Below are 17,815 nucleotides of genomic sequence, written 5' to 3' on the forward strand. Positions count from 1 at the left end.
ACACACACACACACACACACACACACACACACACACACACACACATATATTTATAAAATACTTAATTACACACATTTGAGTAGATGTAATAAATGACTTTAATTCCTGTTTAAATGCAATTCATCCTGCCATACCTGCAGTGTCTTCAGACTTTGGCAGCAAATTAAAAGTTGAAGCTCAATCATTAAATGATTATCTTTGTGTTAGCTTTATTAATAAATCACATTTAAACTCTGCTTGTTCCAATGAAATAAAATACAAAGTAAGACACGTTCTCCATCACGTCATGAATCAGAGAACAAGCAGCAGCTTCAGCTCCAGAGAGACTGACGTTACGTTTTCTCTCTTGAAACAGAACAAATGTAGAATATTGTAGAGACTCACCTGCAACACATGAAGAGTTGGATCAGCTGTTCAGCTCCTTCCTCCTCCTCGTGACTCAGACATGTTTACGTTCATCTCCGTGGTTCTCCCGTGTCGTGTCGTCACTTTTCAAAGCTGCTTGTTGCTCAGTTTTTATCTTTGTGAAGAGCTCACACACTTTGGAGGACTTGGGTCGAACAGTTTTCGCTGCGTTGGTCATTTGTAAAATTTACTTAAATTTCCTTTGAAAACAGACTCTGCTCTGTTCAACTCGCGCTGCAGTTTTTTTTTTTTCAAACTTTATTCAGTCAGTCAGCATTGACAATGAACTGCCCGTGAACAAAACAAAACGACTCCGCAGCGCCTGAAAGACGCATAATCGCGCGACACAACGAATCAATAACAAAATTCGTTGCCAACACTTTTAATCATCGATTTTTATCCATTTTATCGATTCGTTGTTACAGCCCTAGTTAGAAGCTCTGATGCAGCTGCAGATCAAAGGAAACTGTTATTTCTCACATTCAACTAAAACTTAGAGACAAGTTGTTCAACAAACTTTATGTAATTTGTCTTTTTAACAGGTTGAACACATGAGACACATCTGGAGCCACTTCTAAATGAGACAGTTTATAAATTACAGTCCAGAAGAGGTTTGCACAGGTTTTTAAATGTTATTAAAGATTTACTAAACATGAATCAATATGGTTAAGACTGAAGTCTGTATATTTCATGTTAGGTTAAGTTTTGAAAATATAACAAAAGTTAGAGCAATATGGTTCAAATAACTGTGAGGTCTGTGTTTCATGTTGACTTAAAGGTTAATGTACTATGTCTGGTAGGATCAAGTCTGTTTACTTTTATATTTATATATTTTGAATTATTTGTCTGTGATGGACTGGAGACCTGTCCAGGTGTCCCCCACCTCTCACACAGTGATGGCTGATATGGGCACCAGTGATACCAGTGACACCAGTGACTCGAAAAGGAAGAAGTGGATAAAGATGATGGATGGATGAATTATTTGTTCCTAGATTTGTTTTTTAATCTGAGAAAAATCCAGACAGCTAATCTAATACTGGTCATTTAAGTTACAGAATTTTATGCACTCCTATATTTTTTCCTTTCTTTTTTGGTATGAATATAAAATGAATCAAAAATATTTAATACAGTAAATAATCTAAAATTACTGTTTTAAATAAATGTTCTATTTGTTTACATTGTTGTTTAATCTTTTCAGCCTGTCAGTTACATAAACATTATTATTGAAACTAAATTTATGACCATTTCAATAGAAAAATTGTTTCTGAATTGAAAAATCGATTTTGAATTGAATCGTGACACCAAAAATCGGAATCGAATCACCAGACACAGAGATTCGCACCCCTAACATTTAGGGTTTTATATTCATGAATGCCATGCTGTGGATAATATTTTATAAGGTTTTAATGACACCGGTTTGATGGGATTTCCTTTGAGCTGACCTGCAAAGCTACAGTCGCTGAGGCTCTGGCACACAAAGGGACAATCTGGGCGTCGGCTGACACCTCCAGTTAGAAAACCTCTGCCTTTGCTGGCCCAACGGGGCAAGTGGATTATTATTTGCCATCTTGGCTTATCGAAGCTTACTGGATTATAATTTTCTGGTTCAGCTCATCGGAGCAAAGGAATTACAACATGATTGGACTGTTTGCCCCTTGGACATCAACCAACAATCAACAGGAACCCCTTTCCAGTAACAAGCGGACTTTTAACTATTGACTTAGTGAAGTAACCCAATAATCAGTGTAAGGATTTCTGCTGTTCCCCTGCAAATCATTAATTAAACGCAAAGCATGAAAAATTAAAGTTTTGGATCATTTTTGTCACCGTCTCATGTTCATGAATTTTGGATGCCAGGTTCAACTTAACAAGTAAAGGAGGTTTTCAAAGGTTACTCAGCTTTGAATATTTAAACAATACTCTTGAACCCTGTTCCTGGATTCTAAAAATAACCAGATCGGTGAGAACTGCAATTCTACTATGAGGAGCGATGAGAGCGTCTCATCACGAAGACCTGTGAGAATCAGCAGTCTTTGTGCGTGTTTAAGGCAAACTAAAGTCTATGAAACACGATCTGATGGTTCATTCTTGTACAACAAGAGCTGCACATTCTACCAGGAGCTGTGTACAGTTTCTGATATTAAATTGTGGACACCCATGGTTTTTACACCAGTGTGTCTTATTTATGTAAAAAATTGTGTTTTAATTTCAATTTAGTATGCGCGGCTTACAGTCAGGTGTGTTCTATAGACTGGCAATTACGGTAGTTGTAATGTGACAAAATGTGGAGAAGTTCTAGGGATATAAAGATTCTTTCAAAGCATTATATCATGCTGTAATAACTGTATTCAAGAGGTCCAAGCTCTATTATTGCTGTTTTTTCCTTTGCTGTAACAACACATGATCGGCAGTTATATAAATCACATTGTTGAAAGCATAATTTAGATACTTTGAAGTGGGACTTTGAGGAAAGGATAATGAGCAAATAATGTGTTAGACAGCTGATCTGATGTGCAATTGGTGTATCTCAGCACAACAAACTGAGATTTATTATTTTAAACCTTAAACTTTAAATATGCAAGCTGCTGTTGTGCTGCTGGTACCGTGTTCTTACATTGGCTTGCTTGGCGCGTCGGATGGATCGCTGCAGAAGGGCTCCTGCAAGGTGGCCTCAGACATGTCCAAGTCCATCAGAGTACTTAGGATCTCCTCCTGACTTGGAGGAGACATGAGAGGCTTGAGAATGCGGGCTCCACCTCCTCCTGCTCCCCGCTGTAGCTGACTCGCCCTCGCATGCGACAGCGAAGAGATAGAGTGAGGAGAGCTACTGGGTGTTGTGGATGTCAGCCCATCAATGCTCTCTGGAAGCTCGCTGGTCGGTGAGCACACATGATCGACAAATGACGCAGGGCTTAAAGGCAATTGTATCACAGGGTCAAAAGCTGACAACAGAAATGCTTTCCTCTCACTGTGGAAGTCCTGAAAGGGGCTGGGGAAATGGGGTTTACTGTAAGAGAGGTCCCACTTTCGGCTCTTGATTTTTTCAGAGTCAGACAGTGCATGGTTTGAAGCAGACTCTCTGTTCTCAGATCCGTCAAAAAGTTCAGGGCTGGTAAACCTGGCTTTAAGATCAGAGTCTCTCTGGCAGGAAATCTGATGACCTGTTTGGTTCTGAGAAAGATCCTCTGAGGCCTGTGCTTCCTGACCGATATCACTGAGAAACTTAAGCGGTACATTTTTATCAGTCACAACAAATTGACTGCCACTGTATGGACTGGAGAACTCCGTCTGATGCACAGTGTTTATGTCAAAGGTATAGCTGTATGGGAGCTCTGGTGACAAGCTGTTCTCAAAGTTGCAGCTGTCCAACCCATGGTCAGACAGAAAAAGGGGACAGTCATCAGACAAGTTGCCATCCTGCTTCACTGAAAGATTTGGCTGAGTACTGCTAGTTCTGTTTTTATGGGTTCTGGGTTTTTTGTCCTTGGCAGCAAAACACTTTGGGGTCCTGGGTTTTGGAGGGTCAGTGAAGTTTTTTTTAATAGATTTAGTCTGTTTAGCTGACAAGCTTAGTAGTGTTGCACCCTGGCTGACTGATCCAACCACTTGAATGGGAAGGGCCTGTCCTTGCCGTCTCTTCTGAAGGAGCTGTTTGAGGACAGTCAGGCCAGAGGATGTTTCAGAGAGCAAGGCCACCTTCCCATTCTTAAGACCTGAGCATGGAGATATGCCTCCTAGCTGGGCATGTTTGCAGTGTTCTTGTGCGGGTTGACCAGCATCCGGAGGTTGATGAACAGTGCAGTCACCCTGAGAAGATTCTACCTTTACCAAAGCAGTCTGGCAACCTTGTTGCTTCATAGCAGCTAATGCTAAAAAGCTTTGGTTAACATCCATGATGGAAGTTTCACAGTCCTCAATATTTGATTCTAACTGCATTACTGTCTGAGACCAGCCCTGTGTGCTGCTGCCTATGTTTACTGGCTGCGGAAATGGAGAGACTCCTTCAGAGGATGGAGGTGACCGGTCTTCAGAAAATAAGAGCTGAGAGGTGCCTTTAATTAGGTTATCACATGCAGCTTTCTTTTTCCAAGACTTCCTGGGCTTTGGAGCAGTTGAAGGACTTTCAGGCACATCTTTAGCTTTCTTCCTCCATCTCTCAGATGTGGCACTACTTTTTGATTTCTTTATTGTGTGCTTTTCTGCTCCTGAAAGCTTAGCAGCAGACTTGCTTACTTTTCTTTTGTCTGTGGACTTTTTAGGTTTGGAAGTTTGAGCCTTACTTTGGACTCTTTTGGTCAGATGCTTTGTGTGTGGCTTGTGGTAAGCCGAACTAAGACAGGGGTTGTCACTCAGTGGGTTTGTCAGCTGCTCTGAACAGCTGCTGTTCATTAAGGGGTCACTTGGGGACCAACAACGTGGAGGTGTCGATTCTGTGGGTCTTGGGGAACAATCAGAAAGATAGCCCAGTTCTATCATGACATCTGTGTACTCATTGTCATGGTCATCTGCAAGTTCACAGTAGCATGGACGAGGAGGGGGTAGGGAAGGCAGGAACAGACCTCTCTGGCAGCTTTTAGTTCTCTTGATCTTCGCACGACATCTGGAACGAGGTTTGGGGGAGTTGTTGATCACATTCTTATTTGTGCTGTTGACTTTTGACTTTTTTAGGGGGTGTTTCTTGGCTTTGGGCTCATGAATAGGTAATTTGACAATGGCGGACTCTGGCATCTTGGGCCAAAAATCTTTAAGAGGCGCTAATCTATCATACTTCTCTAATTTGTTTGGTGTCAACAACACCTGCTGCTCCTCTGCATCCACTTTGGACATCTTCACCAACATGTTTTTTTGTCCTTTGAACCTGTTGACAATGATGTATTTGATAATGATGGGAGGCTCCTTCTTGCATCTTCTCTGGTATTTTAAATGTTGCCCGGCGGGAGCAAGGTTGTCCTCGAGTCTTCTAACAGAGCTTGGGTTTTTAAAATGACTGGGTTGTTTTTTTTCCTCTTTACCAAACTTCCTCTTTCGTTTGGCCCTCAGGGTATATTTGCTAACAGGCAGTTCTGATGGTTTGGAGCAGTTCATGTTAGCAGATAAATTATGTACAAGGCTCAGCTTATCCTCAGCTGAGTCTTTAGCCTCTTCAGAAAGAGACTGAACACTGGCAGTATTGGGGATGACAAACTCTGCAACCGATTCTGCCTGGCCAATACCAGTTTTCTTCTCTAATTCCTCTTTTATAATTGTTTTCATGTCACTGTTTGGCTCTTCTCCAATTGGCTCTGTCTTTTTTATGGGTTGATCCTTTAAAACTGGTGTTGCTGAGGTCACTTTTAGTAGAAAAGAAGGTGTCATGGAGTCCAAGTTAGTGTCAGCTGGATCGTCAGATGTAGAGCTTTGAACAGTTTTTGCTTTGGTCCTTTGTCCTGCTATTCCTAGCCGGTTTTTTTGAACTTTAAGCTTTGATGTACAAGATGGGGACAGGTCTAGATCACTGCAAGGCTCAACCAGCCTTTTATTCCCAGTTTTCTTTTTGTTAAGGCAGTTGGAGAGAATGACACTGGGGAAAAACTTGTAGTGTGCCTCCTGCTGAGCCACAACAGTCCTCTCTGTTTTATTCTCCTGATAGTCTTCATATCTAATTTTAAGTTCACCGACATCTCCTTCCTCACTTTCCTGGGACAGTTCTTCCACTCGTGGATCAAGAAAGCCATCCTCTGTTGTGAGTGGTGACACCGAAGTGACGTTCCTTCTGATAGGGCTTTTCCTATTCTCTGTGTTTAATTGCACCTCTGCCTCAGCTGAGCAGCTTTTTCGGCTTGAGTAACAAAGGGAAAAGGTGCTCTGGTTCTGAAAAATGGAGAGACAGTTTGTTTCTACATTCTTTATGCTATCATACAGCTTCCTGTTCTTGGTGACCTTTCTGTTGGCAAACTGGAAAACTTGGAGCTCGGTCTTATCCAAGGAAAGAGAGGTTTTGTTATCATAGGTGTACAGGGGTTGCATGTCCTCTTTATCCATGCAGATGGGAGACGCCTCAGGGTGACTGGCTATTTTGCAAGGAATTGGGTATTTGACAGGTAAAATGTAAGGGATTTCTTTATTAACATTAAACCCTGCTGAACATTCACTGCTGTGGTCTTGGCTGCCTTTTGACTGAAAGTGCTCCTCACGAGGTTCATCTGAGTCCAACATATGAACCGGTCTGTGCTCAAGATGCTTGTACTCTAGAAGAGTCTTAGCCGAAGAAGGTGGCTCCAAGTGGACTCCCTCCCCTGTGAAGGGATTTGTCTTTCCCAACAACTGTTCTGTAATTGTGAGCGAGGACTGGGACATGGAGCCGGTGTCAGTTAAGGAGGAATCTATAAATGCAAAAGACCAATAAGAGACACCTTGTTAAAATTTCAATGAGGAGAGAAATCAACATTATCTACCAAGCAACATCTAGGCATCAAGCTTTATAAGGATGGTCTAACAAAAGACTTAAAAAACATTAAGAACACAGTCATTTTAAAAGAAGACATTTTGCACAGTATCTTTCATACTGAGTTTTAAACTAAGATCATCTGATGCTCTATATGTGGTACGCAGATAGCCCCATCGCAGAGGAATTTGAAAAGTGAATGTTTGTAGTTTTCAAGATGAGTGTTTTCTGGAATGGAATTAAACAGAAAATGCAAGCAAACCTTAATGCCTCTGGGGCAATATAGTTAAATGGGTAGGAATTATATTGTGTACAAGAAGAGAAGTAGATTTTTTTGGCTTCTCCGAGGCAGCGCCAAGTGACATTCCTTGCGAAAGAAGGGACAAAATTTAGCCACAACCAGGAGCAATGTAGGAACAAGGGCATAGATCTTTGGCCACCCCACAGACCACCACAATCATTTTAGAAAACTATATTTTTAAGCAATATAAAAACTAAAAAGCATACCATAATTGCCGGTGTAAAAGCCGCTACTTTTTTCTTACACTTTGTACCCCACGATTTATATACAGGAGCATCTTATTTATGTATTTTGTTCATAATTTTCAAAAATTTATATTTTTATATCTTATTTTGAAGGACTTCCTGCCGTCTCTCGGTAGCTTCCTGCCACTGACTAACATTTTCCTTTGACAGAGTTGGGCGCTCGTGGTTCCCAGCGCCCCGCCCCTCATGGGGGCAGGTGCTTGTGACACAGAGAGAATGCCCTCAGATGTACAAGGTCGTTTGCTCAGGGTTTCAAATACCCAACCATAACTCCACCCACTCCGTCATCGTGTGACCAAAAGTCTAACCTGAAAGACCAACGAGGTACCCTCGAGGACCATCCCACAAGATAGACGTGAAGTAATTTCTTCAGATCGTTCCCGTGTTGTTACCGGACTTTGTGCTTCATGTACAGACCTGTTCATTTGTTCAGGGAAAATGGAAAATATATGGAGAATTTCTTATTTCAATTTCAATTCAGTTTATTTATATAGCGCCAAATCACAACAAAGTTGTCTTAGGGACTTTACAGGAACATTCACATACATAAAAGCCAAGTAGTAAAGTTCTCTATCTAAGGAATATGATGTAGCTTTCATGTTAAAAGCGATTGATCAGCTGTCGAGGAGGAAACAACTTGCAGCCCGTAAGCTGCATCATGTCCAGGGTCAGGGATTGGAGACACAAAAACAGTCAAGTGTGGTACATGTTTTAATGAAAGACAATGGGGAGGGAGGGGCTGTTCCTTCTCATACGATCAGGGCTGAGGAGAATCACGTCCAAGTTATTTAGAAAGTACATTTAAAAATGTGGGAGAGTGGTGGCGCAGAGGTTAGAAGATGGGCTTGTGATTGGAAAGCCGCAGGTTCACCTCCTGGTATCGTCAACATCAAAATGAGGTGGAAAAGGTGGAACACCCACACCTGCCTCCACCCTCATTCGCCCCACTCTGGGCCCCTGAGTAAGGCCCTTAACCCCCACCATCTGCTCCCTAAACAGGTCTCTCTTGAAAATGAGTTCTCGTGGCTCAATAGCTATGTTTACATGCGCAGAATTCTTTGACCGGATTGAAATGTGTTCTGTTTGAATAATTCAAATGTATTGTTTACATGGGTACAATCTGTTCATGACGAGCGTTTACCTGCAGCTTTGTTCTGAACAGCAGTACTGACATGCGCAGAGTGGTAAACTCTCCTTAAAAAAAACACCGAAGAAGAAGTTCTACTTCTGGGGTGAACGTAAACAAACCTGAGCCCCCAAAATGGACCCGCGACAGGTTTTAATGATGTTGGAGACGTTACTGCACTCCCTGACTGAGCTACAGGTAATAAAAATCATTTTGAGCTCTTTAAAAGTTTCTAGTAGAAATGTTGTCGCTCACCGACCAGTTTTACTTCCCTGACATGCTAATATTATTAGCGTTAGCCAGGCGGAAATGGCAAAGTCGCACATGCGCAGTCAGGTCAGTTTTTCACGATCAGATAAAAACGAACAGATCAAGCGTTTACATGCGCACCGATCGGGTTACGGATCGGCGTAAACCACCCGTTTTGTTCTGATCACAAATTATATCGGATCGCACCGAATACACAAAAAATAACCCGAACGGAGTGTTTACATGACACACTTTTATTCCGACCGGCCATTTGATCCGGTTACTTATGTCCATGTAAACATACCCAGTGAGACTACCTGTATGAATAAAGGGTAAATGAAAAAAAAATTAAAAAAAGCAGTTGTTAACAAAAGTGTTTACCAATCAAAATCTATGGTACTAATTTAATGAATATTTACCCTATTTTACCAGTACTATTTGAATTCCGGTCACATGACCTTGATAAAACTTCTTGGTAATATTTACCGGTAATTTTTTTTAAAATAATTTCATTTACGTAGGTGTTTGGCACTGTTCTGTCCAGTGATTATGCTTCGAGAGTCATTATGTTCATTTTGAAGGTATAATGGTTGTAACCATGAGTCAGACAGCGAAGCTTCATGACGAGCTTGCAGTCTGAACGTGTGTTGAAAGCAAGCTAGATTCTGTGAAACACCATGCTGGTTCTTGTACTACAACAAGAAAGCTGCACACAGCTGGAGCAGTCTGGGAACACAGATTCTGATGATGAACGGTGGATGCCCACAGCTAAATAACAGGAGCGTCTTATTCATGTACAAAATTATGATTTATCTTATATTTTAAAAGTGCGGCTCAGAGACAGGTGCGTTCTAAAGCCCGACAATTACGGTAGTTTTCTCAAATGACTAAGATTAACAGTTTACATATTTAGATCGTGGTGGCCATCTTGGATTTTGACGTGGCAACCCAGTTTTTCAGCAACCAACCTTTCTTAAGGCCCCACATACTCGGGCGTACTGCAATCTGCAGAGGTCTGCGCGTACTCGAGGCAGACTTAAAGCGGATTCGAAGTGGATGTCTGCCAGCCATGTCCGTGCAAAAATTATTTTTTTTTATGATCGCGTACGCATACTAGATGTCGCACAATAACTGTCTGGAGAGAAACGGTGTTTACATCAAACTGTTTTGCATGCGACACCAACCTCAGCATGGATGCGCAGTGCGAATGCCACTCTCTGTTCAGCACTGACAGGTATGCAGTGACTACCGAGGTGGTAAAGAACCCAACTAGCTCATCAAACTTTTTGGACTCCATTTGAAAATATTCTAAATGTTTCTCGCTGTCCATCGTCTTCCAAGTCGAAGTTGAACCCGGAGGCTCCACCTCTATTTAATGATGGATGGTTTCTTTTCACAAAGATGGCCTCCTTTACCCCTCTCTCAAACCATCGTTCCTCTCTATCCAGGATGTGAACATCTTCATCCCTGAAAAAGGGGCATCCTGGACAGAGAGGAACGATGGTTTGAGAGAGGAGTAAAGGAGGCCATCTTTGTGAAAAGAAATCGTCCATCATTAAACAGGGGTGGAGCCTCCGGGTTCAACTGTCCCCCTCTTACAATGCTGTGATTGCTAGTATCACTCAGCCCTCTGTGAATAGTAAACAGCCATCAGGTGCTAATGATCCATTGTTAGGCTGATGGTCCTTCTTGAGCATGTGATCAGCTGGTTCTGGTTGTCAGCAGCAAAACTGGTTGATCCACTCTGAGAAGGTGCTATTTAAGAGACTGAGCTGAATACAGCACCTCAGAATGAGGAAGTCTCTTGGATGAGAGAAGAAACGTTTCTACTTTTTTTGTTGTTTGTTTAGTTTAGTTTGTTTTGTTTATTGAATGTCCAGAGGACCAGACTTAACTTTTTTTTACTTCTGGGTAAAATTTGCATGTTCTCTCCATGCATATGTGGGTTTTCTCCAGGTACTCTGGTTTCCTCCCACACACCAAAAACATGCATATTTGACCAATGGCCTTAAGTACCACTTTCTTTTCTTTTGTTTTTGTTTAATGTTAAGAGGCAAGAGATCTCTTCCTCCTCATCCATTGACGCCATGACTGAAATTGTGAGAAATAAAGGAATTTATCACAAGAGATTAGGTAATCTGTACGCTTGAATATGAAGTTTCAATCGTCAGCGGACAGTATGAGCCAAGTCCGCGCAGCTCCCTGAGTACGCACAGTACGCCCGAGTATGTGGGGGCTTTTAGGACTTGATTTAGCTACACACCAAAACGGAAGTAAGTAGTTCACTCATTTTTTTTATTTTTACGTTATCCAGCTCACAATATGGAGACATATTCCACACACTGAAGCATCTTAGCCAGATGTTTCAGTGTGTGGAATATGTCTAGACAGACATATGGAGGGTGTTTCAAATTCCCATCTTCACTCAGTGACGGGGGAAAATTAGGGCAGCAAAAAGAAATGAAGTATGTATCTGCAGATGTAAGACGGGGATTAAAGGCAGATTGACATGCCAGTGCTGTCTCAGGTTGACTGAGGACAAGGTGACTCACCACTACTCTCGTCCGCTGCGCCATCAAGCTGAGGGATGGAGAGGTTGGCAAACAGAGGATTGTTCCCTCTCCACTCCATGTCTTCATCAGAGGACTGATGCTCATCACTGAAGGTGTCCTCTGCCTCCTTCAGCCCAGACCTGTGCTCAGATGAGATTTAAAAGTAATCATTTTTAAGATGAATGGATGCAACTCATTGTGCATGTGCTCACTTCAAACAGATCAGATAAACAGATTGGATGAAGGGCAAAACGTTTCAACACAAAGAAACCGTACAGAAATACTGCTCCACAAAATAGTTTTACCAAATGAGGGAGTTGATGCATTTAGGTTTTAGTTGGTTGAGTTGCAGCCGTTTCAGTCAAACAATACTGTAACAGGGCATTTCTGACATAACATTTCTGTTGGTTAACACAGAAATAAACTTGCCTCTGAGCTGAGCTGTCAGGAGGCTCCTTGTCCCACTGCTGTGACATGATCATACTGAGCTCTGCCTCCTCCTTGTCCAGCTCTGGTCCTGCTTCCTCATCATCACTGTTACACTGGTAGCTTCTGGCACCGGGATATGACTGGGACTTGGAGTCCTGCCTGACAGGTGTCCTGTGAAAACCATCGTCTTCCAAGCCTGCCAGCAAATCAGTGATGGTGTGGTCCTGACTGGTGTCTGTAAACAAAAACAATAATGTTCAAACAACATCAATCAACTACTAAACACAATTTTAATCATGCTGCTTTTATTTATTTTTTCTTAGGACTGAATTAACTTAAGGCAGCACGGTGGTGCAGTTGCTAGAGCTGCCACCTTTCAGCAAGCAGGTTGCCTGATCAAATCTCGGCCGGGGGACCTGGGTATAATTTGTATGTTCTCTCCGTGCATGTGTGGGTTTCTTCCGGGTACTCCGGTTTCCTCCCACAGACCAAAAACATACATGTTAGACTAACTGGTAATGGAATTGTCCCTAGGTGAGAGTGAGACAGTGAATGGTTGTTTTTCTCGTTTGTCTCAATGTGTCCCTGTGATGGACTGAGACTTATCCAGGGTGTCCCCCGCCTCTCACACAGTGATGGCTGGAAATGGGCACCACTAACCCCCATGACTCAAAAAGGAAGAAGCAGGTAAAAAAAGAGGATGGATGGATGACTGGATAGATGGATGGATAGACTGGATGGATGGATGGATTGAGGGACTGTCTCAAATGGTGAGTTACAAAGGTTAAACTAGAACCTGTGTTCGTCCTTCAGAATATTCAACAGGATGTCGTTTCAGTATGAACTGTCCAAAAAGGGAGATACAACAGCTTCGTTAGCTATGTGCTACTCTGACTGCCACGTACGAGTTTATTTAGTTTGTATTTTTTAATCTCAAATGTCACTTACATAAATATGACCGATCAAAAAGTGTCACAAAAAAAACCCACACAAATGGTGATAAATAATCATCCTTTAAAATGCCTGCGTGATTACGTATTTCCACCCTGGGGGCAATAGAATGTTTGCCCATAGACTCATTAAAAGTTGTACATGCGCAGTACCTCCCCTTCCAATTCAAGACGTAAGAAGATTCTGGGCGCACCATTCCTGCACCCAGAGTACAGGCGCACGGTACGGATCGAGCTTTTGGTCCCAGAACAGATTTTTTTTTTGTTGTCCCGGAAAAGATAGTGCAGTGACTTCCTTCAGACTAATTCGAAATTGAGGTTTCACAAAGATTTCCATCCCTTTAAGATTATAACAGCTCTCTCTTAACAAAATTTAATTGGATATTTAATGGTAATGTATTATTATGAGCACTATACATAACTGATAAAATATTGTAATCTACCAAATTATGGAACTTCAATAACTTCAGTTGATAAAATAATGTACTTGATGGGTGGCTGAAATGCTTCCTGGTAATAATTTTTACAGCTCTTTTCTGTAAAACAAAAATAGGAATTACAGTTGTTTTGCACGCTTTCGCCCAAACATCAATACAATAGATTAAGTGTGGAACTATGATGGCGTTATACAACATATACAGAGTATTCAATAAGGCCCTTACTTTGTACAGTACTGCAATAGACTTGGCTATTTTTATTCTTATAGAATTCACTCACTCACTCACTCACTCACTCACTCACTCACTCTCACACTCTCTCTCTCACACTCTCTCTCTCTCTCTCTCTCTCTCTCTCTCTCTCTCTCTCTCTCTCTCTCTCTCCCTCCCTCCCTCCCTCCCTCCCTCCCTCCCTCCCTCCCCTGTCTCAGGAGGACGCTGAAGACGTTTACATATTTGGATTTATGATAGCAGGTATTCTGCTTTTTGGCATAGGCAGAGCTCTGTTTTATCGAGTATTGAAGAAGACTTCGGCAGCAATTTTGGCAATGACAAAGCTTCAGAGTCAGTGTGAAGGTTTGGTTCATGCTGCGAATACTCAAAATCAGCTGATTAATGAGCTAAACCGAAAGGTGGAGGCGATTTATGAGAATCACAGGCCAACTGCGGCTTCTGGGACTCGTCAGCGTGGTGGGAACGAACTTGAAGGAGACTCATTACATGGATCAGTGGAATGGATTCTCACAATTAGGTCATTTTGGAACCAGAAAGAACAGATAGACTAAAGGCTGAAGAAAAAAAGCTGTCTGCTTGTAGAAAATTAACAATCAAAGCTTGTTTGAATCTGACATCTATCGCATACATGCTTTGGGGTTCCAAGTGCATATTAGTCCATTTTTGGGGGAATAGGCTGTTCTGAAATGACAACCTAGGCATTAGGAGACAAGATTCTCCAACTCAGCTCATTGGAGCCTGGAGAGCCTCGCCTTAGTGTACACCCCAGGACCCTGAACGTCTCACTTGACCAATAAGACACTCCCTGGAACCAGGCATGAACTCTGTCATTAATCAATTGGTCTTAAACGTACACCTTGACCAATTGTTAGCATGATTAACTTGGTCACTTACAATGTTTCCAAATATCTGGCGTCTGTACTCATCCCTTTAGTTGGCAGCTCAGAACACCACATACAGGACACCATGGACTTTGTGGATAAGGTGAGGGATATCATCATGAAGATTGATGAAACAATGGCCTCTTTTGAAATCACATCAATCTTTACGTGCATTCCTGTTGATGATGCAGTAGAGGTGGTCAGTTTAAGATTAAAATCAGACACCACTCTGAGCAGCAGGACAACACTTTCCACAGAACAACTGTGTCAACTCTTGAAACTGTGCCTTCAGTCAACCTACTTCACATATGGGGAGCAATATTATAGGCAGAAACATGGGTGTGCTATGGGGTCTCCAGCTTCTCCTATTGTTGCCAACCTGTACATGGAGGAGGTAGAAAAGAGAGCCTTGACATCCTTTTCAGGGACACCACCAAGTCATTGGTTCAGGTATGTTGACGACACCTGGGTTAAAATTAAATCTCAGGATGTCCAACATTTTACTGACCACATCAACTCTGTGGATAAATACATCAAGTTCACACAAGGAAATGTAAAAAATGGCAGGTTGGCTTTCTTGGACTGTGAGGTCTCAGTCTCGGATAGAGGACATTTGCAAACCGAGGTGTACCACAAACCCACACACACAGACCAGTATTTGCAGTTTGACTCCCATCACCATTTGGAGCATAAGTTAGGAGTCATCAGGACTCTGTATCACAGAGCAGACAGCATCCCCACTAACTCGGGAGCCAGGGAGAAGGAGAAATCCTACACAAGACAGGCTCTAGAGCAATGTGGATATCCTAACTGGGCCTTCCTGAAAGCAGAGAAGAAACCCAAACAGGACTCCAGTCAGCCATCAGGTGAAAAGGAGGAACCCAGACCCAGACCAGTGGTGACTCCGTATGTTGAGGGAGTATCAGAGAAACTGGGACTTTTATTTTCTAAACATAATGTCCCAGTGGCTTTTAAACTCCAAAATACATTACGGCAAAGACTGGTTCATCCCAAAGATCCAGTCCTCTGGCACAAACAGAGTAATATCGTGTATGCTGTTCAGTGTCAGGAGGGATGTGATCAGTCTTACATGAGGGAAACTAAACAGCCACTGGCCAAAAGGATGGCCCAGCACAGAAGATCAACATCATCAGGCCAAGAATCTGCGGTCTACACTCATCTCCAGGCCAGAGGTCACTCTTTCAGGGATGAAGATGTTCACATCCTGGACAGAGAGGAACAATGGTTTGAGAGAGGAGTAAAGGAGGCCATCTTTGTGAAAAGAAATCATCCATCATTAAACAGGGGTGGAGGCCTCCAGGTTCAACTGTCCCCCTCTTATAATGCTGTTATTGCTAGTATCACTCAACCCCCTGTGAATAGTAAACAGCCATCAGTGTGCTAATGATCCATTGTTAGGCTGATGGTACTTCTTGACCGTGTGAGCAGCTGGTTTTGGTTGTCAGCAGCAAACTGGTTGATCCACTCTGAGAAGGTGCTATTTAAGAGACTGAGCTGAATACAGCACCTCAGAATGAGGAAGTTTTTCGTATGAGAGACGAAACGTTTCTACATTTTTTTTCTTTTTTTTTTTTTTTTTTTCTTTTTGAATGTCCAGAGGACGAGATTGATTTTTTTTGGAGCATGTTTAAATGTTTTTGGTACCACGCCAGTGGATAAACTACTGTTTACTATAGACAGAATGGACGGGCCTAGAGTAGGAAAAGCCACCTTTAGTAGTCGAGGGGGGACCACATCAAAGGGGGAACCAGAAGGTTTCAAGCTGTACATGACCTGCTCTAGAGAAGATAGAGTGATGGGTTCAAAATGGTCAAATGGAGCTACAGATTGAGGTGGGACGGATGGGTCATGAGTTGGAGGGGAAATGAGAGCCCTGGTGGTCGCAATTTTTTCCAAAAAAGAAACGTAAGAAGTTGTTGCACAGCTCAGTCGAGGCTTCCAGAGGTGATGGTTCAGTGAGGTGGAGAACAGAGTTTAGGGTAGAGAAGAGGACACGTGGGTTGTGAGAGTTTGAAGTTATGATATCAGAGAAGTATTTGGATTTAGCAGCTTTCACTGCTTTCTGATAATGGCGCCAACTCTTTAAATATTTGAAAAGAGACCAGCAGCCTGTCTTTCCTCCATTTGCGCTCCACTCTCCTACATTGCTGCCTAACGGCCTTGGTGACGTCACTCAGCCACGGTTCTGCTCTGAGTTTTGATTTTCTAGTTTTAACAGAAGTGACATGATCCAGAGTCTTTAAGCAGACAGAGTTGAACTGGGATGTCAGCTCCTCAGTGGTGGTGAGAAACACCGGGGGCTGAATTATCATTTCAGAGTAATAAACATCTGTAAAACGTGCGGCAGTGAAATGGTTAATGGCCCGGCTACTACGTGCAGGAATGCACGGCTTAGGAGTTAGATGGGGGAGGGTGAACTCGAACTGGACTGGCATGTGGTCTGAAAAAACATTATCACCAATTTCAAGATTACTAACAGTCACATCACGTGTTAAAACAAGGTCCAATGTATGTCCACGCTCTTGGGTGGGACCGTTTACATGCTGAGTTAGATAAAATGAGTATAATAAATCTAAAAAGTCCTTAACCAAGGGCTTCTCCTGACAGCACACATGCAAATTAAAGTCCCCAATAATGAAAACACGATTATATTTTGGTGTGATTTCAGCCAAGAAATCAGAAAACTCATTTATGAAATCCTTAGATCGAGGTGGGCGGTAGACGAGTGCACATAAAGTCGAAGGCGAATGGGTGAGTTCAAAGACGCTCAGCTCAAAGCTGGCGCAGGAAACTGGGATGGGCAGTTGTTTACGGTCAAAAGTTGGTTTGAATATTGTTAATAATCCACCACCGCGCTGGCCTTATGGCCGAGGTGTGTTAAAATAGACAGTTTGGTGGCAATAATTCCATCAAGGCGCTGGACTCACCCAGAGACATCCAAGTCTCTGTGATACAGAAAAAGTCCAACTCATGCTCTTGATAGTAGTCCCTGAGGATAAAAGTTTTGTTGGTAATAGATCTTGCATTGACCAAACACATCCGGGTACTGTTCAAAGTGGATCCAGCAGCGGTGGTTAGTGCCGGCAATGGCTGCAGGTTTTCAATAACAGTCCCTTTGTTGTATGCTGATGCATGTTCAATAATCCAGGTAGAAAAATCCAAAAAAGTTCAATCTGGTCCTCTGGACATTCAAAAAAAAACAACAAAAAACGAAACAAAGCAAAAAAATCTAGAAACGTTTCGTCTCTCATCCAAGAGACTTCCTCAGTCTGAGGTGCTGTTTTCAGCTCAGTCTCTTAAATAGCACCTTCTCAGAGTGGATCAACCAGTTTTGCTGCTGACAACCAAAACCAGCTGATCACATGCTCAAGAAGGACCATCAGCCTAACAATGGGTCATTAGCACACTGATGGCTGTTTACTACTCACAGAGGGCTGAGTGATACTAGCAATCACAGCATTGCAAGAGGGGGACAGTTGAACCCGGAGGCCTCCACCCCTGTTTAATGATGGACGATTTCTTTTCACAAAGATGGCCTCCTTTACTCCTCTCTCAAACCAT

General features: G+C 42.4%; 1 protein-coding gene across 1 annotated transcript in view; it reads right to left on the minus strand.

Moving 5' to 3' along the window:
• LOC119418720 (DNA polymerase zeta catalytic subunit) overlaps positions 1-11,968 on the minus strand; it is a gene marked incomplete at its 5' end in the record, with an annotated part of 59,841 nt that extends 47,873 nt beyond the window's left edge. Inside the window, 3 exon segments of the mRNA XM_037686054.1 lie at positions 3,020-6,767; positions 11,303-11,442; positions 11,732-11,968. Of these exon segments, the coding sequence (XP_037541982.1) occupies positions 3,020-6,767; positions 11,303-11,442; positions 11,732-11,968 (4,125 nt within the window).
• Positions 11,969-17,815: the final 5,847 nt, after the last annotated feature.

The sequence above is a fragment of the Nematolebias whitei genome, chromosome 12, assembly GCF_014905685.2.
Source record: "Nematolebias whitei isolate Nwh7 chromosome 12, NemWhi1, whole genome shotgun sequence".
Classification (NCBI taxonomy): Eukaryota; Metazoa; Chordata; class Actinopteri; order Cyprinodontiformes; family Rivulidae; genus Nematolebias; species Nematolebias whitei.